Source organism: Leptonotus elevatus, chromosome 12 (genome assembly GCF_054856555.1).
Source record: "Leptonotus elevatus isolate MCC_2025b chromosome 12, RoL_Lele_1.0, whole genome shotgun sequence".
In the NCBI taxonomy this organism is placed as follows: domain Eukaryota; kingdom Metazoa; phylum Chordata; class Actinopteri; order Syngnathiformes; family Syngnathidae; genus Leptonotus; species Leptonotus elevatus.
In genome coordinates this window covers 20416150-20441195 of record NC_141250.1, presented here as the reverse complement: position 1 = coordinate 20441195, position 25046 = coordinate 20416150, and the positions used below count along the sequence as shown (strand labels likewise).

The window sequence follows — 25046 nt, the reverse complement described above, 5'->3', positions numbered from 1 at the left end:
TCAATCAAACCAGCAGTGTGATGATAGCGCTAAATCGTTTTTGAAATGATCTGTGTCCAACAGCACACTTCTTAATCAATGTCAGTCTACGGCAGATTAATGCACCGTCTGCTCTGTTATGACCTTATGTTGTCCTTTTCAGACATTCATTACAAGCACTTCCAATTAGTTCTGTTAGTGACAGACCTTAATGATAAAAAAAAGCTTAAAAGGATATATTGTATTTTCAAGTAGGACAAACTTACTTTTACAGGACTGTCCATCAGAACCAAGGCTGTAGCCAACACGGCAATGGCACGTTCTGGACTTGTAGCTGCCGCTCAGGAGGCAAATATGCGAGCATCCACCCAATTTCCCAAAGGAATTCATTTCACAGGCATGAGACTTAACTGTGGACAAAATCAGAGCATATTGTAGAAAGACAACAAAACACTACTGTGTGCACAGACGAAAGCCCGTATCCCACTGAGGTTACAAATGCTGATTTCACGCCAGGGTTTCGTTCAAGGTTGCAGCATTTCCTAAACGTTCTCTAAGCAGTCTTAATGGTTTGCTAAACGGTCTTAATGCAATAATAAACACCATCAAGGCTGTTTAGAGAACTATTAAGACTGTTTTGAGAACGTTTAGGAAGCGCTGTGACCTTGAACGAACCCTGACGTGAAATCAACATTCGCTAGTGTCACAAACGTTCATCCCTCAGTTGGGTATGGATTTACAGGGTTGAAACAAATTGTTAATGAGTACAGTGAGTTCTTGACTTAACCGCTGCGCAATGATAATTATCGCTTGAAGTCACTTCGCCTTCAATCACATGTTTTGGTATTCACAACACGGACGCCCCGTTGAAATCAGCAGGTGGTCTGTCGGTGCAGCAAACTAGCTTCGGTGCCTCGAGCGTATAGAAATATTTGAATAAAAATGAGACCGGTAGCACGGTCACTTGAAAAATATGCAAGTCTATCCGCAAATATAACAAAAGTGCTATGAAGGCCCATCTGAAAAGGCATTCGCTAACGTTAGCTGATCAACAGCCTCAATCCTCACGTCAGCGAATTCACCAAACACCCTCCAGCAACAGTGAAAAGACAAAGGATGACAGACGGTGTTTGATCAATAATCGCGTCGTTGTGAAAAAGAATGTCGCCAACAACTAGTGTTTCATTTAAACCTTTTTCTCATAGACACACGCAAACTCTTATTCCTGCTTCCAGTCGTCTCCCCCACGAATAACACTCAGACACCTTCACAGTGTCACAGACTGTCGGAATTTCAAAATCGTATCTGCCTGTCTTTGAGGCCATAAATGTATGTGGACATGATTGGACAAACAAATCAGGGAGTGAGGCCAGTGCAACTTAGGACACTGCAGTCAAGTGTTAACAACTGAAAAAAATATCGTCATCATCATTATCAAAGTCGACTCGACTATGATCACCTTGGCTTTAACTAAAAATACAAATATCTGATCAACGCCTTGCGCACACTTCCTGTATACAGAACATGTGGCTTACCTTTGGGTTGAGTGAGTTTGTGGTAAACACGGAGTGCCTGCGTGTTTCCCAGACTTGCGAGAGTCTTGAGCTCTGCTGTGACATTGAACCTGTTGATTTGCAGCAGCGCCACATTGAAAGTCCCTTTCGAAGGTTCAGAGTGGGTCACCTCGGTAGCGTAGACAAAGTTCTCAAACACGGCTAAAGCATAAATATTTGACACCTGGGAAAAAAACACATAATCACATGAGCTTTTTTTATTATACCATAAACCTAAAAGGAAGTCCAGCGAGGTGGCTCAAATCATGCAGACTGTCAAGGTGGAGCAACATTTGGCAGGCCCCCAGGCTGGACCGAGAAGCTGGACACCCCGGCGGGGCTGACACTGGCTTGATACCTCGGCATCCATGCTACATTTAGCAGGCTGACCCCCATGAAAAGCGACATGACTGGCTGAGCCGTGTTCACAGGAAGTCAAGTTAAACTCAAGGGGGCATGCGACGTGATATCGGATGCACACAGAAACACGAGTCTGAATAAATAAATAAACACGCAAATGTACTGTTCCACATCTCTTGACGATATTGAGTCATTCACATTTCACCTGCACAAACGCATAGTATCGCTCTGGTTGGTGTCTCCACTTTAATAGAATTTAGACTTTTTAGTTTAATTTAATGATATGTACACTTGTCATTAATTAATTGTACAAGATATGACCCAAGGAAAGCAATTCACCACATTTTAATGAACTAAAATATGTTGCCGTTTAAAAAAAAAAAAGTGACGAAAATATTGTGTGCCTATATGGTAAACAAACACATCTGCTTTCATGCAGCACCAGAGGGTGGTTAACTTAATGTAAACATTAAACCTAAGCTTGACAGGACAAAAGTGGCCTATAATGAAAACAGTCGGGGCCCCAAAATTGACCCCTGTGGAACACCATTCAACAGTGGAGCAATATTTTAATATGTTAATGGGTTTTTACTGCTCCAGAGCAGCTATCTTAACTTCTGTATACTTTGTATATCTGTATGACTATTAAAGGGGGCGTTTGCATTTTTTTAATCACTATTTTACATATTTGTTAAAACTGTCAGTATGGCCTGACAATAGTACATTAGTAAAATGATCCAGAGACAAAACCAGCTAAGTAAAGTGTTATCTTATCTTGAAGGTTAACTTGTTTGAAAATGAAAAATGTTAACATATTACTAAAAACCAATGCCTTTACAGTAGATTAAGGTTTTTGGATGGAGACTGTTTGATTGTGGTACTAGCTAACATAATTGGTGTCAATTGTAAATTCTGTTTTCTGACAATAATCAAATTAAAGTTTACAAGCGTACATGAACAGACTGCAGTCACACACTCGTGCATATAAAGAAGCCTTAAATTAGCCTATTCAAGCCTCTTTAACTACCTTTCTGTGCATTTGTGAGGCCTATCACTAACAGTATATCCTCCCTTCCGTATCGAGGCCAAACTAGTAAAAAGAATCATCAAACCTAATCCCGTTCATGTAATACACATAGTTCTTGCATGAATATGTAGATCCGTGTTCATATTAGCCAACTGTATGCTATCGTGAGCTGACCTTTTACGTCAACATGACAAGTGAATTAATAAGCGAGACGCAATACTCGGATGCGCCACCTGTCTCATTGTGATAAAATGGGGACGGAAACAAAACGCATTCACTCACTTGGCTTCCCTGGACGATGTTGTGTCGGTTTTTGCCTTGGTAATCCACAACATCGATGTAACCCAGGTAGGCGTCTGCCCAATACACAAGTCTTTTGACCACGTCCAATGCCACAGCTGTGGGCTGCTCGATATTATAATCCACCAGCCGGGTCCTGTTGCTGCCATCCATGTTGCAGCGCTCCACCTTGGCCTCGTTCCCGTAGTCGGTGAAGAACATCATTCTGCAAATAGGCAAAGTAAAGTGGCGCCTTGAGATACAAGATACTTGTAAAGTATGTCAAATCATCTCTTCCTATTGAAATGAAGAGAAAGGCTTTTAACTTTTTTTTATGCAAGGACACACAGAAGGCTTTGGTGCAGTTTCTGACATGAAGACGTGGTTTAAAGCAATGGGAGTTATTTAATAGAAAATGACCAGCAGGTGGAAGCGTAGTATAAGAGATTAGCCAGAGCCATGTTGCATCAAGCTCTTTTTGTCAGTGTTTTCACCAGGAATGTGAATATTGATGAAGCTTAGCTATATTCCAAATGCTAACTGCTGCAAAACGGAAACAGACACAAATAAACCTTTTTTTCCTAGTGAAAGAAGAGACTCTAATCTTTCTTTTGGTAGGTTCCATGTTTTTATAGCAATAGAACACAATATTCTGTGGGCCTTGCAAAATCAGTCAAAATCAGGTAAAACAGCTGGAAACGAAGGTGGTTGCTTCAGTGAAAATGGATGGGAGTGAATGAGTTAATCAGCCTCCAAAGAAAACACACCAAAAGTTGTGAAATATGTTTTTAATGAGGAAGAAAGGCACACAATGTGACTGTGCAAAGTCTCCTCTCAGTGACCCACTATTGTAATGTATTTTTAGTCTACATAATGTGTTGATATAACGGATGTGTTCAAAGGGTTATAACATCGGAATTAATGAGTCCGTCCGTCTACGGCATTTGCATTGTGTGTTAGCATTAAGATATGTATTTTTGTTGTAATGACAAAGAGCGGCGGCGCACATCACATTTTTGCACCCAAAAAAGTATTTGATCAGCTTTTTTTTTCTGTTCATGGTCACATCTGCAAAACTCAACCCAATCAGTCCCACAAGACCACCTTTTGTAAAGCTCAACAAAATAAGTCCTACGAGACCACTTGGCCTTCCAGAGGAAATAACAGATGCAAAGTGTGAAGCATGTAAACACGCTTTTCCAAAGCCTCAATGATGATGACTGTGAAGGCCGTTAGCACTTTACACACGGTCAGGTCTTAATGCTGCCTCGACCAGGTTTCACACATTATGCTTTGAATCAAAGAATCTGTCCAAAGAATCCGATTCCAAAATAGAATGTCTTTCCTGTGCATGACTGTTACCAGTAATTTCAAGCTGGTGTGGATTTACATACATGAGGGTATGTCGCTTGAAGATTGTAGATTTTCATAATGACATGCCCACCTTCCTCTGAATGTTGTTTATTCAATGTTGTGTTTGTCTTCAAAAAGGATAACATTATCCACTTTAGTTATTACTGCAAATCAAGACTTTTTCAAGGAAAAACAAGAGCAGAATGTTTTCTGCATATAATGACTGTAATTTCCCAATGGTAAATACCGTAACTGCCAAATCAAAGCTGAGTTTATACACTTCAGTTATATTATTTTATTTGAAATTGGTTGTGGTGGTGTATACAGGAAAAATAATAAAAACGGATTATTACTTGCAAACCTCACTGTATTTTGATCCATGTAGCAGTTTCACTGTCACAGATTTTATTAATTTTTTTAATCTAATTTTCCATGGTAGTTTTTCCAGTATATGATTGGATGATTGTAGAGATTATTTTTCCTCACTGAATAATGTTACTGCAGATTTACGTAGCAATAAGTGAGAGCCAGGAGGAAAGAATGTGTAAATGACAGAAAATGTGCGATATTAATTTCTGTCATATTTAATATGGCATCTATGTTTATACTACAACTTGACTTATTAATTGGCCAATATTAACTCTTTTAAAATTGGCAAAAATCAGCTTATTTTTAGTATTATTATTTTACACGCTAACACATTGACACATGAGATAAAGAAAATTACAACTTCCCCAACACACACACACACAAAGGCCCATTTTCCAATCTGGACAAAGTATTGTGAAGCTGTTAAATGTTCTGCTTAGTAATTCAAATCTTTATTTTTGTAAGCATCAAGGGACCAATAAAGAAGTTATTTTATTATATTTATTATATATTTTGTAATTAATCGGCCAATTGATCGGTTACCATTATCTTATTCTGCCAAATATCAAAATCTGCCTCAACAAACTCCTTTTTCATGTGGATTTGGGAAAGTGGAAAGGCAAGAAGCGAAAAGGAATACAAGTTGCCAATAGAGTTGTGAATTGGAGGCCAGAATTGCCAATGGCAAATAAGACAGCTTGAACTTATCGCGCAACGTTTATTTGATGTTGATAAATAACAAACCATCAAAAATATTCCAGCATGAGGACAATACAATAAAAGCCTGCCTGAATCATTTGGAGTCTGCTCTTTGTAACGTAAAAGTGCCATCCTTCATTACTGAAAGACAAACGCGGTGGAGAGAGAAAATCCAGAAGTGGAAGGATATCATGGAATTGTGGAATTACAAATGCCAGAGTGCTGCTTTAGACGGCTTGCAACGATACCCTCGTGTTGATGTCGGAGCTGGAAAAGGGATTCCAATTCCAATTAACAAATCACCTACTGGATGAAGCATCGCCCAATTTTGGAAACTCGCACAAATGAAGTGGATGTTTGTTTTATGTTTATGTGGCAGCACTAACAATGCGTCTCTCTTTCACAGGCAGTTGTTATTGCTAATGTTAAGTGATGGATGAGTTTGGACGCACAGTACACTGGGTATTGGAACGCTATAACCAATCACAGCAGCTGCCAATCCAGAGTCTTTTGTTACTGATGACTAAAATGAAGGCTGGTCTTAAGTTTGTCTTGCGATGAGCCATTTGTCTATTGGTTGATCGGCATGTCAGTCTATGTCAGACGAAATAAATATGAGAGCAGAGCGTTTTGATTTATTGCTTGATATTTAATTCTATTTACAGGTACATTTATTTTTTGCATTTATTTCCACATTCATTAATTTTTTTAATTATATACATTTTTTATTTTTTTTAAATTGACTTATTTTAAATTTTTGGCAGTTTTGATCCTCCATACCAAACTGGACACTGAATGCTCGGGCAGGACAGATTAGCAAGGTATCTGGTGTGGCAGTAGTATGGGAGTGTTTTTACGATTATGAGCACAAGACGTGCTACATTTTATTCCTTCTCTTTATACACTTGACATTACGAGATAATCCGTCAGCATAATCTTTCGAGACACCAGAAAATGGGCCATTTGTTGACGTTGGTCACAACGGGGGAATTTGCGCACTTCACTTAAACGTATGTACCAGGCTTAAGAAGCACTTGCTCAGTTTTCATTCCATGTGAATGAATTAAATAATTGTCTTTTGAACACATCCCTTACTTGGGATGATGACAATCTTTAATGTTCGCAGCCAAATCGGTTTCCTCCAACATGTTTACTATTTGACGACTAACAGACAACAAATCTGGATTTGCTTCTCTCCTAATGTTAGCGCTAGAGAAAATGGATGAATAGAATAGAATACAAAATGAGGGAAAAAAATACTTTTGACAAATGAATGAATGAAAAGCCGTGTTGCTCATAAAGCCACCCACAGATGGATCTTGATCACCTGAAGTTACTGTCAACACAATAACAGCAATTTCCATTTCTTCAACTGTAATTGTGGGATATTTAAAAAAAAGCGTGCTGCAGAGGACCTCGGGGTATGAAAGCAGAATGCACACGGGAGCCAACCCACTCAGTACCTTTAATACTGTGAGGGGGGTGTTGAAATCAATTCCAAAAGGCGCAGGGAGTCCGTTTCGCAGAAAAAAGGTGTTTTCTAAAGAGTCTCCATTACTTTGGACCTAAATTGAAACGCCATGTGGATTTTCATTCTGTCCAAAAATATTTTACATTGTTTGGCGCAGGTTAATGGACTGCTTTTTATATTGCGCTTTATCTACACCATAAGTTGCCCAAAGCGCTTTACAATGCCTCACATTCAGGTCCAGGTCCACTGAGAGCAAATCCAGGTTCAGCATCTTGCTCAAGGACCACTAAGACATGGTCACCAAGTGTGAGGATTGAACCCACAAACCTCACTGATGGGAGACGACCGCTCTAACACTGAGCCACGCCGCCCCGCAATTAATAAAGTTTTGTTGTTATTTTGTTGCTGAGTAAATAAAAATAAGAGAATTTCTAAGTGATTTTTCCAAGTCTAGTCCAATGTGTGTACTCTCCTATCATGTTCACATTTGTTGGGCTACACTCATGTTGGGGGCTCTTAAACATCAACCAGTAATGAGCAACGATTCTGCAGCCAGCGAAAGCTTAGCGATCGAGCTCAATGTGCACATGTCAGGTCAGCGGAGAGAAGGGCTGGCCTCCAAAACCGCAGATAACAAAAAAAAAAAAAGCAGCATCAGCAAAGAAAACCACTCCCCAAACAGGTGCACATCCATGTAACATAATGACGACAGCGTCCTCGGATCACAGAAGGTGCTGATTCAGAATTTTCCATTCAAGCTTAGATTACATGAGATGAATTTCAACAAAAAAAAACACAAAATGACTGGCAAACAGTGTTTCCCTTCCATATGGCATTTGCAATGGAGCAAGCAAGCATATCTTACAAAAGTAAAATTTTGAACACAAAATATGTACAGTATATAAAAAAAACCTGACAAAACAGAGATTTGGTCATATTTATTATGTTATTTTTTTACAGTCCACTTTCATTGTACAGTATTCAACAGAGTAGTTCCATTCATTTCATTGAGCTGCCTTCACGTTAATTCTTCACTTCTAATTCTGAATTAATAACCGAGGTCACTTCTGGTGTTCCTCAGGGCTCCGCACTTGGCCCCAAGTTTTTTTGGTACTTTTATTCATGATTTAGATTCAATAGTGCAATTTGTGTTCGCTTTTTGTGGATGTCGCCAAACTTATTAAACGTATTAGTTATTTTTGTCGTTATGATGATGTCAGCGATGTACAGTAATCCAATCTGATTACAATCACTAGAATTATAACAGAATTCATATCTCATTTATTGTATGATTTTGCCAAAATCTCAAGGTGTTGTCAGTCTGCTACTGCCTCTCCTACTGGGCTAAACTTTTTTTCATCCACCTTGCACATCCGAAAGGCCATTTTTCGAGATTTCCCACAAGAGCTAGACAGGTGAGAAACTACAACATCTACATTATGAGTAACGTCATTCAATTTTGTAAACACATTGCGGGCATTGCATTGATGAGCAATAAGCAACACATCTGAAGTGGTAATTGAGATGTTAAAGTTGTATCAACCTAACAGACACGTATTCTCCTCAATCATAAGCTGCTTAGAAGACTTGGTGACCAAATGTGTCATGCCCAAGGACCCCTTCAACAACCGTTTAATTTGCTTGTGTCAGTGTCCAACTTGTCAAAGTTTAAGATTTATCTATTTCCCTCTAAACCTGTAGCAAGTTCATTTCCATGAAGTGTGCCTATCCAAGCCGAGATGTGAGAAACAAGGACGCGGTCAAAACACGCAAGGGTGAAACTCCCAATTTGCTGGATGATATACGGGCCGACATTCACCCGGGTAACGAGCTCAAGCTGACTGAAAGAATGAGGTCGGAGTTTCCGCGGCAGGCAGCAGCCTTGACGTGAATCAATCCCAAATCATGTCATGTTCAAAGACGGCCGGTGTACGGTGAACAAACTCAATTCCGACGGGGGACGAACCGACAAGTAAGTGATCAGCAGTCCGTAAAGCAAAAAGAGGATTCCAAACACTGGCAGCTGTTCAACATCCAGCAAAAACACGTGGCTTAGGGCTAACAGTCCATGTGATGATTTCTGTTATTATAGGTCAAATTAAAACCATCTCTTCTTATGTTAGTATGTTTAACATTATTGGTCTACTTGAGCAAATAGCAAAAACACAATGACTGAGATAACAGATACCCAGTTGGCCCACAACCACTGTGACAGGCTGCATACACGGAAAACGACAACAATCATTCTCACTGCCTGATGTGCGCTTTTCAATCCAACAGTAAAGAAAAACTGCACACACAAAAGTCGATGGCTTTCCTAGTAAAACTTCACAACTGAAATGAAATTTCAGCTCAGATCAACATAAATTGCTTGGATCCATTTTTTTCCTGGCCTCGTCAAACATGCTGTGACCATCTGTTGCCAGGCAGAGTTCATATAGGGAGTCATCCCGATGGCCCAGTAGGCCAGTAATAAATAAATACATTTTAAGAAGTCCACCAGGCTGTTCCTGTTCCTGAATAATAAACTAAACAGCTAGTCTGGGAGCAGACAAGTAAAGCAATTCAGTAAGACCAGCCAAAGAGAAATCCCTTAAAAAGCCAACCTGTATGAATCAGAATTCATCTGCCAAGCAGCTGACTTCTTCACTTGCTACCCCCCTTAAAAGTAGCTACAATGTCCTGTCGTGTTTTACAAACACTTCTGTGCGGCTGTTAAACGCTTTCCTGATTTCTTCTGGTTGTCAGCCCGTGGTTGACAGACTTCATTGGCAACATGCTCACAACTTGAGCAGCCATTCTACCCGAGTCTGTCAAAATACACACCAAAAGTAAAGTCGCAAAAAAACATATTTGTCAATCGTATTATTCTGTGAGGGACAGCAGTTACTTATTTGTGCCCCAGAACTTATAAAAACATTCTATTTTAATTAATTTTAATATTGCCATGGTCCCAAAAACTTAATTTTTTCACGTTTTTTATTTTTATTTGATGGAACTTCTGACCTGAAGAGGTCGCTTAAAGCAATGGTAGTTATTACAAAAACAGCCAGCAGGTGGCATCAGAGTATAAGAGATTAACCAGGGCCATGTTGCAACAAGCACTTTTCCCAGTGTTTTCAACAGGTTTGTGAATAATGATGAAACGTATATATTCTATATTCTACTGCTAATTGCTGCAAAACGGAAACAGATACAAATATACTTTTTTCCTGATGAAAGAAGAGACTCTACTCTTTCTTTTGGTAAGTTCCATGTTTTTATAGCAGTAGAACACAATACTCTGAGGGCCTTGCAAAATCAGTCAAATACCAGTAAAAGAGCTGGGAGCAAAGGGGGTTGCTTCAGCGAAAATGGCTGTGATTTCAGTTTGAATGTTTTGTGTTAGTTTTTATTAACTATAATAACCTTGTTTCAAAGCGAGCCATGCGATGAGTCAGCGTTGCTCACAGCACGTTACTTGGTTGTATTTTATAGTTTGAGGTGTCATAAAAGCAACAAATATTATCGTCGGCCACTGTTCTGCTTGACATGTTTCTTTTCCCAAAAAGCTCAATTTCTCTGTTTTTAATCAGAAAGGCCCCGCACCCGTTTGTCACATAGTTAATGGCAGACGGATTCCAGTTTTGCACCAGTGACAACCTCAACAATCATTAAAGGCTTCTCTTCCTCCATCCTGTATTAGTTTACAACTTGGATGCGGTTTTGAATGGGAACAATTCTCATTCATATGACTGACAACATAAAAAAAAAAAATGCATGCACCGTTGCACAATTATTTTCCCCCTAAAACGGAAAATGCTGCTTGCTGAATTTCCTCACGAAATATGTAAGGTGACAAGTGTGACTGCAAATGTGTGTCTAGACAACAGAAGCATCACCAGGACGCAGAATAATTTAAATCCCTTCATTGTAACTCACTCACATTCTTCCAGACACTTCCTTTGTTAAGCATAGTAATTATTTCCTTCATCAATAATTTCCTCTTCTTTACAAACAAAGCCCCGATGTGTGATGATGAACGAGTCAGCCGTGCTTTTTGAGACGTGTTGTGACACGGGCGGCGGAGCACTCACCCCGTGAGAGGATCCAGAGCTATTCCTTTGGGATTCAGCAGGTCGAGCTGGAGGAGAGTCACACACGTGTCGCCAGTCTGGTCACACACAAATATCTTGTCGTTGACCCGGTCAACAAAATAGAAGTTGCCCGTCAGCCAGTCGATAGCCATGTGCTCAGCATCTGTAATGAGAACAAAATAGCTGTAATAAACAACTTCCCGTGGCTGCTCCAAGCGTATGTCGCGCCTTCTAATGTCACTAAAATGTCCCCTTTCACACATAATGTGGCCATTCGGCATGCAGAATGGCCACGTTCGGAAATTTAGAGCGTAGCCCAATTGTGCATTTAGAGACCCGAGTGGTCGGATGGCTGCACAGCCGACGGTGCTGGTGCTTAAGAGATCTTTCCTCAGGGAGAAGATTGCCTTGAAAGGCAATATTAGGATGTGGATGCGGCCGCTAGCGCCTCAAGATTACATTCCTATGAAGGCAACTGGTTTGGTCAAATTATATTTACAGTGTCTGAACAAAGTGCAAACGGGGAAATCAGATCATAGCGATAAACACATTGCTCAACGTGGTCTTGCAAATCCTGCAGTTCGGGCGCTGACTCCCATCACTCAACAAAACTCGATATTTATAGAGTGCTTTAAAACAACCACCGCTGTTTTCTTAAGATGGAACTCAACAAAACAGCAGAGGCCCCAGAATTGAACCTTGTGGAACACCATACCATACGTTCCGTTATACATGTGAATTCATGTCATGTGTCATCATCAGGGTTATTATAATTTATAAATTTTCATTTTTGGTTCGTTTTTATTTCATTTTGAGTTTTGTTTTTTAAATTTAGTTAGTTTTAGTTTTGAGGGTTGTTCTGTTTTAGTTTAAAAAAAATGCTTAGGTTTATTTTAGTTTTTAGCAGTGTTGTGAGCTAAATTAAAAATCAGGCGAGCCGAGCCATTGGAGCCAAAAGTCAAGCACGCAAAATTACGGTACCAAAGACTAAAGGACATTTTTGCTATAATTATAGCTAGTTAGTTAGTTTTGGAAAAATAAGTTTCAGTTAGTTTTCGCTTTTTATAAAACATTTTTTATTTTATTTTATTTCATTAACAAAATAGTATTTTGAATTTTAGTTTTTTCGTTAACTAAAATAACCTTGGTCATCACTCCATTTTTCATGTTGCATCCATATAATCAATTTACATGTTAATGCTCGCTAATAAATAACAAGATAATGAGAAGACGTTCTTGTGGAACGGTCTGCTCATTACACGTTTAATGTCAATACAACCGAGCTGCAAGAATAAATGAATAATTAATAATACATAATATCTATTTGCCATCCAAGAAACACTTAACATACAGAATCTTTGCTGCGGGAGATATGAAGCACAGTTGTGTGATGATGGTGACATTAATAATTCAGCAGAAAATGCAGCAGTAAATGTGAACAAAAGCTAAAACATGTACATGAAACGCAGACTAAACGAGGCAGTTTTTTTTTTTTTATTCTCTCTTATTCGCTCTGTGGAGTCGCAGTCAAAATTGCATCCTCTCTAGAAGGGGTGACCTCATCAACTTGCTGTTTGGAAGAGTCTTATTGGAGCCCCTTTCTCAACACAGGGGGGACCCTTTGAATGAAAGAAGAATTGGATCTGTCATGTTTCCTATAATGTGTTGCACGTAATGGATGTGTGCACTTCCTGCATTTATCTTTTATTCCTAAATAAGTCTACAATCCAACATTTGGACAACTAATCGAATACTGTACATATTGCTTTTAAACTTACTTAACTCTGTAATTGTTTTTAAATGTTGTACCTTTTAATTACAGTTGCTAATGTCAATTGGCAAAATCTCAAATACTAATGTCCCTTTTCCTGCCACGGATTAGTAGTAGCTATGTTTACGAAAAGTACGTAAGAAAAACTTACTGTGCAAGTGTTTTTGTGTTGGTATTTCCTTTTCCCGCGTGAGTCTGCGTAGATTCCTCATTTCAGCACAGCGAAGTTGCCCAGAGGACTCTTTGGACAGAACCCAGCAAACCTTGTCCTGGTTGTGCTGGAAATCCATCGCCAGACTTCCATTTACGCTGAGAGACCTCAGGGGCAGAAAGCCCGTTCCGTTGAGATGGGTGATGACAATACGATCTGATCCACCCATGAGAAGCAAGGGATGCCTGTCCCCGGGATCTAATCCAGATAGATAAATAAATATGCTTCAATTTATTTGCTCTCCTATGGAAACGTCGAGGAAGGAAAGACACGCTGACAATAACAAAGCAAAACACATAACTGCATTGCATCAGACTAATAAAAGTGGAACAATAGTGGCGCTTAATCAAGTGTCATCATTAATCAATCATGCATTGTTTGTGTTCATAGAGAAGGAGAAGACACAGTCTAAAAGGCTGCTTCACGAGGACAGATGGATCAAATATGTTCGTGTACTGGCAAAATCCAATTTATTAGTCTCCAATAATAAGTTGTAGCTCAATCTATAAAGAGCACATATATAGTGAAGTCATTAGGAACATAATGTCAAATTCTGATGGAGTGCAGCGCATCTTATTTCGACCCTCATGCTTTTGGCGACTGGGGAAAAAAAGTCAATAAAAGCATTAATCAGAAACAAGCAATTAGCCCTTACTTATATTTTCATAATTTAGAGCAAGGGGTATTATATCAGCAAAAGCAGAAATATTAACCATCATGCATGTTTCAGAGCTGTGTGTGTGTGAGATGAAATATTTCAATTCGGTCTGAACAAAATGCAAGAAGATTAGATCAAGATTAATTCTTCAATTGCACTGCAAGGGTTGTACCTTCCCATTTTACATGGATTAAAAAAAAAAAAAAAATTATACACCGCTGCTTCTCATCTACCGGCCCCGCAGAACGGTATCTCAAAATTTATATTCATGAACTCTGGCAAGTAATGGTAAACCCATAGTTATCGCTGTACCACTCTCCCACTATGCTAAATTAATATTAATGTAGCCCGGCATTGGGTTCACTTGAGTTTATGGCTAATCATATTCAGTTTATTCCTGGTAGGATAGCAGTCATATTGATTAAAAGCAGCAACAGTGGCTTCTCTCCCCTGCTAGGTGTGCTGTGCCTCCAGCTATTTTCAACACAGATGCCACTGAGATGACAATAAATACAATCAATTTATGGTCCTGAGTACAATAGCATTATCATATTTGTTGTACTTATTGATTATCGACAAACTAAACATAACATCTATTTAGTTTGTGTTACTTCTAAGTGGGCCTTTTAATTCATTTGGGTATATTAGCTATACTACAATCTGGCATTAACATAAATCAGGTTTACGACGGGCATTGTCTCGGCATTAAACTCTGTAGACGATTCCCACTTCCCTCGTGCTCATTAATATTATCATTATCCTGGCCTGACCGCATCTTTCAATTCCCACGTGGGTGATAGATGTAGTCACCGCCAAACCGCATTCATTTTGCTCCAACAACCTGAGGAGTCGACGATACGCGCACTCGGATTCAACAAAAGCTGACGTTTCCTGACGCAAACTCACCTTGTTTGGCTTTGCACGACGTCATATCAGGCTGCAGGATGTATCCGTCCACGCAGCCGCAACTGTATGACCCGTAGGTGTTGGTGCAGGTTTGACTGCATAAGCCATACTGGGCACATTCATCATGATCTGGGGAGGGGGGGGGGGGGGTGAAGAAAAGTACAGAGTCAGTGGTAACAAATTAACCGTGCTCTAAGATGACCCAAATAGATCAAGAATAACTTCATCAGGCTTCAGATGAGCACCTTAGGCAAACATTTGGATGACCAAGGAACCTTGTGGTGACAGTGGGTATTGCATTATGGAGGACCAAAACAGCCAAAATTAAAAATAAATAAATGGATAAATAAATAAATAAATAAAAGAATACAAGTGAAAATAAAATTTATATATATATATATATATAAAAAGAAATATATAATTCAAAAAATTTAATGCAAAAAAGAAATATAAATGGAAATAAAAACAGCATATATATATATATATATATATATATATATATATATGCCTAAATAAAAAAAAATAAAAAATAGAAAATAAGTTTAAAAAAATATATATATATATATATATAAATAAATGTGGAAGCAAACACAAAAATAAATAGATAAATATAATTAAATATCAATCAATAAATAAAAAATGCTCAGCTCTCACATTTATTTATTTCTTGCTGCAGACGCTCTGTCAGGACAAAATGTTATTCAAATGAGAGGGCGGTCCTAAGCGTGTCTTAGGTTGGACTTCGCCGTTGGAAACTGCCTTTTAATGGTCGAGTGAGCGGGTTGGCAAACAAGGAAGTCTCGCCGGCTTGCATGGAGAGCTCCAGCAATGGACCACAAGCAAGAGTTCCAGCAATGTCTGCGTAGACAAGATAGTTGTTCGCTAACCTACTCATTTTGGCAGTTTTGGTGGTCCATATTCCATCAGTAATGATTAACTGTCCATCGGCTGTCCGACCCGTTTTTCTGATGAATGATGAGAAACTTAAAAAAAAAAAAAAAGACCTGAGTGGTCGTCCGTCAGCGGAATTGTCATTAACCAGGTCAAGTACCGGCAGACCGCTCAGTCCGTCACTGCCCGTTTTGTTGACGAATGACAGACTGACAGACAATTTGTCAGTAATGACAGAATGCCCACCTTTGTCTGCCGGTCCTAAAAAGAGTGGCGATAAAGTGATGACGGAATAATTGTGGTTAAAATAAAATAACGGACTGAAGACGGAAAGGTGACGACGGTTCTGATACTACCTCTGAGGGAAGAATAACGGTGGAAAAAATTGTCACCAGCGCTGTTTAGAACAAGACAGACGCAGAAAAAAGGTGCAGGCTGTGCACGACTTACCCATAAATATAAACCAATACAATGAAATCTTGTATTTTGAGAAACTGATGGATGAATGGACTGCTGTTGACCTGCGTTGCGCAGTGTATATTATAAAGTATGCACAAACGAGAAAGAACTCTGGAGGCACACCTTTTGGCATTGAAATAAATCTCTTTTGGCAGAAACCTGGCTTGTGGTGCTTTTTGTGATGAGCAAACAAAGCCACAGTAAGACACACATCTAAATAGTGCGCCTTATGTTGTGTGCTGGGGCTGCGCTATGCTGCGAACCGCCTATCGACAGATGGTCTCGCATACCTTCCACCTCCCGCTATTTCACCTCGGGGAAAGTCTGATCGAGGGCAAAAGGGGAGACAGGAGGAGGAAGGAGAGAAGAAGTGGGCGGCGGCATTTCAGAATCTTACCTCGGCAGCTCGTGCCGTCCTCGCCGACCTCGAAACCGTCAGCGCAGAAACAGAAAGTGCCGTTCCTTGTCATGACGCAGCCGTAGCGGCACCGCAGCTCGTGGCAGGCTGACAGAAGCTCTGCCGGGAAGATATCGAGATGTGAAAATGTGGAAATTTGACCTTTTGGTTGAAGAATTCTTTTTGTAGATATTTGATGCTCCTATTGTTGAGAGTAGCTCATGTTTGTTGCCACGGTTCATCATTCTGTTGGACCTGAGCTCATTTCTTGTTTTGACTTGATAAGAAGAAAAACATTGGTCAACACACATTTTAGTGCCCGGAAAGTTTCAACAGTTTTGAGTATATTTTTTAGTAGTACCATTCCTCAGCCTAGGTAACATAAGTAGCAGTTCTGCCATTTAGTCAAAAATATACAGCAAACTTCTTTGCATGCTCACTGCATGTTTCTTAATCATGAATGTTAATATTGTGTTATTGTCCTTGCAGGGATCAGGCAAACTATGACCTTATTTGCTAAGCCTGCAGATTGCAGATCATCATCGGCATGACAATGAACGGTAATTACGTCGACTTTTGACTCCCTCAGGAAGTGCCAAGGTAGTTCCTTTATTTGTTCACGGCGAGATCAGTGGTGATGTTTGACTCTCCATATTTGGCAGACTGTCATCATGAATAAACAGGACTGATGGAGGCTAAACCCCTAAAACAAAGCTTTGACTGGTCCAAAGACTGATAAGCCAATGCTGAGCATTAATTAATGTCAAGTCACAGAAAACATAGAAGCTTACAAGTCATTGTCAGAAGTTTTTTTTTTCCTTTGTTAAGAATTGAAGACATTTATATGCTGCACGGAACGAGATTTCTCCTGAAATATAATTAATTTCTGTAGAAGAATGGGAATGAATGACACTGAAAGCAATCATTACCCTGTTCGGAATGAACCAAATGCTCATTTCCATGGCAAATACTCTTTGCCATGGAAACCCTGGGACATCGACAGTATACATTTTTGTCTCTACATAAGTTTCGGAACTTTTTGTAGATAGGTTTACAAAATATTTCCAGTTTTTAGTCACTTGCATTTTCACTACTGTACGAACACTAAAAATATAATCTTGCTATAAAAAGCATTGTTTTTGTCTCTATTTTTCTACAACTCTAGGGTGAAGAGAACGTGGTGTTATTGATAAATGGAAAGATTTTGCTGTGTGCTGCTGTGCAGCAAAGGTCGTGTAATGATTTGTTGGCAGCCTACGATCTTCCCGCTGTCCTAATCATCTTCGTCAGCATGTTTTTATTTACTACACTCAAGTGCCCATCCCAGGCAGGTATATTAAATAAACATCAGGACTGATGCCAGACATGTTCAGTTCAATAATTAAAAGTACTTTTATTTAATGTACAGGGACATCATTGTCTATTAAAGTCAAAGTTCACTCTTGGATTGTTTGGAATTTGATTAGTGGGTCAAGTCAACTATGACAATGTTAAGTAACTGTTAGCTAACAAGGTAACAAGGTCTCTGCAACATTGTGAAGGATTCCCATTCATATTTTCAAAATAGATTTGTACGTTAGCCTTAGCTCTAAGTTAGCGTACCCTAGAGATAAATCACCTAATGCTGCATTCGAGGAAAGTGGGAAGTCGGACTTTTCCTACTTCAAAACAGGAAGTGTGTAACTCGGAAATCCCACTTGCAAAGTCGGGGGAAAAAAATAACCTCGACTCTACCGACTGACAACGTGACATCACTCTGCAATGGCGACCCCTTTGGAAACACAGACCGTGAATGGTGAAACACAATTTACTCGAGTATGAAACTGTATAGCTTTTTTCATTCATAAATATTCGACATAACTTCACGTAACACAGCGTACGTGACAGTATGCCGCTGTCTCCTTGCATGAAACTATACGGTGAACTATTGAACTGTATAAAATGCCTATGAAATAAGATAAATACAATAAATGAAGCCAAATTGCGAGAAGGCAAGTTTGCTGGAGGTCAAAATGTGTTTTGAGGACCAAAATAAAAAACTATTTATCACTATCCGCAATTTTGGCTGTTCACTTTCGCCTCAAACGCTTTCAGGTAGGAACTGGGAAAAGCCAACTGGGAAAAATCCGACTTCCCACCATTATCAAAACCAGCATACGACCAGCCTCAAAAAAATATTTTTCATGGGTGACATAGTTATGGTTTCCCGCCGAGGGCCATTAAGACCGTGAAACCATCCGAATGTTTCATGTCCTCATATTATTTCACAAGCACAAGAACTGAATAATAACTAGTTTTGAAATCAGACCTCAAGGATAGTACTGCAGCTTGTTCGTCATGCTAACAAACATCGCTTGCAATATCTCCATGTTATTAATTCTACATATGCCATTTTGAAATTGTGGTAGAGATATTAGCAAGAATCATGGAAGCTGACGCAGAATATTTGCATGCCGCTGGCCACATGAAATGAAGTGGTGGCAAGATTTGGCCCTCGGGCCTTGAGTTTGGCACCTGTGACCTAAGAGATAAGAAATGGAATGAGAAGGGAGGAGAGAAGATTTGAGGGGTAGAATTTTGAGTGGGCAGTGACTGAATTTTCATTTTGGGACGCATTAAAAAGATGCATTCAATTACATGTATTCAAATAGGAAATTCTAAGTAGCCTTTGCTCTTCGTCTTTGTTTGTGTTCAAGTACTAAATAAATAATACTAATAAAGTAGCATGTGCTATCAGTATATATGAGAGCCAAACTTTGATGAAGTGCAAATGCAATTTCGGGGAAGGAACATTCATCGTTTTCCACATTTGTTCAAAATAACACAAGGCAGCTGCGTCTTTTGTATAAATTCTTCCACCCCTTCACTGGTCAAGAGCAGAGAAGAGAATAAGCATTCTTGTGACCTTCACCATGAAAATATGCGTCTTTGCAAAGCAACTGTTACATCAACTTTGGGTCAGAAACGAGAGCCAGCCGAGACACACTCACGAGCTTCAAACTTCACAGGAAGTTTGAAGCTTTGTTGGGTCCATTTTCAACCAGGGAAGTCATTTCCCACAGAAGCAGATTGGCCTCTTGCTATAATCGCCAACAAAGCGCCATTTATGCCTTCAGTAATTGTCTCCGCCTTTTCTTGAATGCTCAAGCGTCAAGAAATCTCAAGCTCAAGTTGCAATCATGCCTCACTAAAAGAACCTACATACAGTATAGAACCAATTTGCAAGCTGTAAAAAGCTCTTTTCACAAAATGCAATTCTGTACAATTAAGTTCACATGAAAAAAGAAGGCTAATAAATAAAAAAAATGTCTGTTTCCCGCAAAGTCTTTCATCTTGTTTGCATGTGTATACACGGGTGCATGATTCACACAGATGATAAATAGCATGCCAGTCAATAAAGAATTCCAAAACGGAAATAATAGTTCAGGTATTTCGAGCTACTTCAGTGAGAAAAAAAAAACTATTTATTTTTCTTGTTCACTCAATATGTAAATATGTTAGTCATGGCCAGTAGGGGAAAATTATAGACTGACAATGACAGTTCGGGGGGTCAGCAAGAACCAGAAGTCCGACAGACACACATGACATGAAAATCACCCATTTTCAACACCCCACTGCACATTTTTTGTTTTGTTTTGTTAACAATCTTGCCACTTTTCACTTAAATGCAGCTTGTAACATAAGGCGGAATCTCAGTCTGAACATTAGGGGCATTATATACAGGAAGTACATAGATAAGAGACAAAAGAAATGAAGAACATAACGTCTGGTGGATGGGATTACGGATGGCATTAACAAGGCTGCTTCGCTTCTTGAGAATAACGCAAGTTCAAAAATAAATAAAAAATCTGAAAGCCTGAATACTTTATCGCGCTATTGCTTACGTCTGTTTACCAAAACTGGTATTGGTGTCCCTAGGCATTAGTTCGTTAGTTTGATGCAAAAGTCAGTATTTTCCAAGGCCAAGAACATTCATATTTATGACAAATTACAAGATGCAAATTGCTCATGGGTATTTTTCTAAACAAGTATTACACTGCACATTTCCAATCAGCAGGCGTTTTCTCCACATTCTTTGGAGATGAAAACAAGGTGCTCTTTTAGCCTGAGCCTGATTTAAAAAGGGCGGAATTCCGCTTACAGCATTTCCAACGTTTACAACCTTTTCAGGGCAATTAACACAATCCAAATGGTTTGTAAACGAAAAGTGAGCAACGCTTGAGATGTGCAGGCTGCCAAACGCTTACAGCAAGCAGGTAGAACTGATGCTGATGCCTTCAAGGTTCAGGAGTTTTTGCTTTTTCCTCTTTTGGTGATTGATGACCTGACGTGTTTTCTTTTGACTGATTTCTTTTATATGGAAAAAGACTGCACGGGTCTCACTCAGCTACATCTGAACAATCTTATGGTTGCTGACCTCAAGGATACAAAGACATCACGGTTGGCTTTTCCTGTGAAACTAAACTTGGCAAATCAAGCTATTCATCCATCCAATTTCTGCATTGCTTATCCTGTTCAGGATCACGATAGAAGCCGGAGCCAATCGCAGCCGATGGTGAAAGGTGGAGTACACAATTGTTTTCACATTTGATACATAGAGATAAAGAAACATTCATTCTCACACGAGTACACATTCAACAACCGAACTGCGATGTTGGTCACATCACGTCTCCAAAAAAATAATCCGTCCACTTGCTGTGCGACAATTTGCCTGCCGCATTACAGGCTACTCTCATGCACTTTTATCACCTGGTTTTCAGGTACATGGTTGCATTTTCTCTTCCGACGCTAGTGGTTAGTGGCGCAGCAAGGCAGCTTATCCAGCTCGAAAATGGATGTCATTCCGAGGCTTAATGTCGGATACTATCCATTCGACTGCTTTTATAACTTTACACATCTGAAAATGGAGATAATGTATTTCATAGCTCCCCGCCATATTTTTGTACCTGCAGCAATAATTGTCGAATCGAGACTTAAAATATGCTAATCGCGTTCTAGCTCAAATGAAGCCGTAGAAATCCAAAATAAAAAAATCGCACATCTATGGAGCAGGCCTTAAGCCGACTTCTTCACATCCATCCAAACAGATGGCCTAGCGTGAATGGAAAGAGTGGGACTGTTCATGTGCCATCAACAGGAGAAAACCCATGTGGAACAGTCAGATTGCCCCATCTGGCCCAATTATGACTTCCATTCAATTATAGTCATGGAATAACCAGTTTCCCAAAACTGCTTTTACACTCAACTTCTATTATTGATGAGGGACCTGAAAGAGGCAACAAATAAGAAGCACCCATGGCCGGCTCAAGAATCTTTAACGAGTGGCTTCCCCGGCTATTAATTAGAAGCTTTCGCCCTTCTGTAGGTCTGAAGCTGGAGTTGCTGTCCTCGGGGTGGCAGGAGCGACAAGATTGATTTCAACCAGGATGAAATTGGGTCAAACATTCCCAGGGGTTCCAAAAGTCTCCAATTCCCAGAAATATACGAGGGGGTAATATTTTCGCATTAGATGTCTTATGATTGCAGTTACACTATTTGTTATTGAGGTTGTGGAAGCTGAAGTGTGTCAGCTTTGATATGACATTGTGTCCGGATGGTTTAGAACTTATCACTCACGCTTGCAAAAAAACCCAAAAAGTATTCTCGTACCTCAAAGTAGGGCTGAAATGTAAAAAAGAAGGGAAAGGGACTGCCGGTTTCTGATATGTCCTTAAATATTTGTGGGTGTCAAAATCTTCAAGCAAACAATCCATTTTTAATTTGAAGCACTCCAGAGGAAGGCCATCTTGTGTAATGGCTTCCGATGACACCACACTGTTTCCTCAAATCAGGGGGTGTACTGACACGGATGACGATATCTTGACAGTGCGGGAGAACAAAGCGGGATGCATGAAATATTGATCGCCGACGTCTTCTCGCCGCGCCTACCAGGATAACAAGACACGCTGCGTAAAAACAGATTTATTAGAGTTTAACAGTGTTTTACTTCACACATTTATTTTAAAGGAGCATCACTGGAGGTGGATGCATGGAGAAAAAAAAAAAAAAACTCGAAAAGGGCAAGCCAATCTTCTCTTGGAGAAACGGACCAGCAGGGAGACTGCTTACTGTAAATATTCCATTAGCAGAGCAACCATTTTAATATCCTACAGTCTGCTTCGACTGTCTACAAGGCTGCCCGATGCATTTACAAGCTGATAAACATAAAAAATAGATATAATTGAGCTTTCTGAATAGTAATAGCAGCACAAACATCCATTATTAAAGGCGTCTTCACTGCAGGAGAAAATCCGCTGGGTGGAATAAAGACAAAAAACTTCCAATGGAATTTTACTGCAGTGAGTTGCAAAATATTTTTTTCATGATGGCGAATGTTTGACCCAAGGAACAGATGAAATAGATTTCTATTGATTCAATGTGATCAAACAATTCACATCTGAGCAAATGGGTTGATAAATGAATTTGACTCCATGGGATGCACTCACTGTAAACGTGCACAAGTTTGGTCTACTTAAGATGCCAGATCAGTTTCCCTGGGTGAGGGAGATTGATTTGTGTGAATACAATTACACAAAATCTCAAAAGTCCATCTTGCCAAGCTTCAAACTGATGATCAGCACATCAATCAACTTGATCTGAAGAGACAAAGGAGACGTGTCAAAGGAAGAAGTCAAACTGTGAGCCGCCTTTGCAACAACGTCTTCATTAAAAGAAGAACAATGGACAGTAATGAAGGTAGATGGGTTTTTTTTTTTTTAAGACCCTGTGACGTGAATTGAAATATCAGTTTGAAGAAAATTGCTGAAAACGTGCTCAGACTGAGGAGATCTGGCATGCAAACTATCTTCCACCATTATCATTTTCCAGATTGTTTTTGGGCGTGGCACGACTCGCCCCCCTCGCCCACCATATACGCACATTTGTTTGCACCAGCTGTGATCTGGTGCAATTGTGACGGGCAGTTTGCCTAAAATGCTTAAGAGTGCCACGTCAGCCATGAGTGTGCGCACGATATGAAGAGAAGGAGGAAGAATATATATATTATTTTTTTTATCAAACTTGACAGCCAGCATGTGGATTGGGTCTTCGGCCTGCCATGGCTGCTATAGAGTGCCTCATTGTCAGCCATGAGTGTGTGCAAGTCATGGGGAGAAGGTGGAAGAGTGTGGTAACTTTATTTGTCAAAATCTGAGAAGACAAGACATGCTCATTTTTCCTTTTGATGTATGATTTGTGATCATACATGTTAAAGAGGTTTAGCATTTGCAATTGTCTGCCCTGAACATTTTCAAAGCAGAACTGAAAAAAACAATCACTCCACACCCGACGCTCAAGATCATCTCATAACCAGGCTTTTGCTGACTCTGATGAGAAAGGATGCTTAAACTCAACCCGATTGTCAGTACGAGCAAAACCCGCTTTAAAACTTTCTTCTGATTATTCGTCATTGAGGTCACAGTGGGTGGTGAGGAGTGCATTTGTACTGGCAAATTTCACACAGTCGGTGTGGGTAGCTTTTAATCCCGCGGGGGTGGAAAAATGCCCCAAAATATTCGTGATTGGAGACTTGTTGCCAAAAGACAGGACGCATTTAAATCAATTTGCATGAAACAGTCAGTAATAATAATAATACAACTTCAGTCAGTATGCTAATATTCCTACCACTGCATATGAATTCATTCATTTAATTTCATATTAAAGCTGCGTTTGTGTGATACTATTGCACATTTGTGAGCTAACGTGACACCGTTTCCTCCCACGCAGTTTGACAATCTCATTTCCATGCATCATTAAGTCTCAGTCATGACATGCTGAGGCCGTTACAACTTAAGTCGCCGCTACTATAGCTTGCCTTTTTATGACACTTACCTGAAGTAAATATTAATATGGAGTGTTTTCCCCACAAAGATCACCGGCAAGGGCTTAGTAGACAAGAGATCAGAATTCTCGAAGAAGGGAAAATAGTACAGTAAGTTACATTATGAATAGAGCTGACAAAATTAATCGATTAATCAGCAAGTAATTGATTATCAATTTAATCGGCAACTATATAATTGTTCACTGATTTTTGTAATCCTTCATGAAAGATGATTATCTGATTATCTTCTGTGTTTAAACAAAATAAGACATTTGCAAATATATGTTTTTACTTTGGAAAACAATGACCAAACCGGAAACATATTAGAATACGGAGCCAAACTCAGAATGATAAAAGTGAATTCCAAGAAATGGTGATTTCAGCACAGTGTTACCAACACTTGTAACTCAAAACACTCATACCTTAAATCAGTGGTCGTCGGAGTCCTGCCGGTTTTGGAGGTTTCCCTGCTGCAACGCAGCTGATTCTAATCAACAGGATCGTTACCAGGCTTATGCAGAGCTTGCTGATGAGCTGATCATATATCAGCTGTGTTGGAGAAGGGAAACATCCAAAACCTGCAGGACTCCGGCCTTCGAGGACCGAGTGTGCCCACCCCTGCCTTAAATCATCTTTTCCCATTGAAATGAATGGAAGTAGCATCAATCCGTCTTTATATACAAAGATATAAAGTAACAAGAAAGAGCAGGCCTGGATTCAGATGGCCTT

General features: G+C 39.6%; 1 protein-coding gene across 1 annotated transcript in view; it reads right to left on the bottom strand.

Moving 5' to 3' along the window:
• Nucleotides 1-25046, bottom strand: part of lrp1bb (low density lipoprotein receptor-related protein 1Bb) — a 247502-nt gene that overhangs the window by 140590 nt on the left and 81866 nt on the right. Inside the window, exons 4-10 of the mRNA XM_086090410.1 lie at nucleotides 16460-16579; nucleotides 14713-14841; nucleotides 13089-13346; nucleotides 11167-11329; nucleotides 3202-3424; nucleotides 1515-1716; nucleotides 246-389 (exon numbers count right to left, since the gene is read on the bottom strand). Of these exons, the coding sequence (XP_085946536.1) occupies nucleotides 246-389; nucleotides 1515-1716; nucleotides 3202-3424; nucleotides 11167-11329; nucleotides 13089-13346; nucleotides 14713-14841; nucleotides 16460-16579 (1239 nt within the window). The remainder of the gene's footprint in view (nucleotides 1-245; nucleotides 390-1514; nucleotides 1717-3201; nucleotides 3425-11166; nucleotides 11330-13088; nucleotides 13347-14712; nucleotides 14842-16459; nucleotides 16580-25046) is intronic.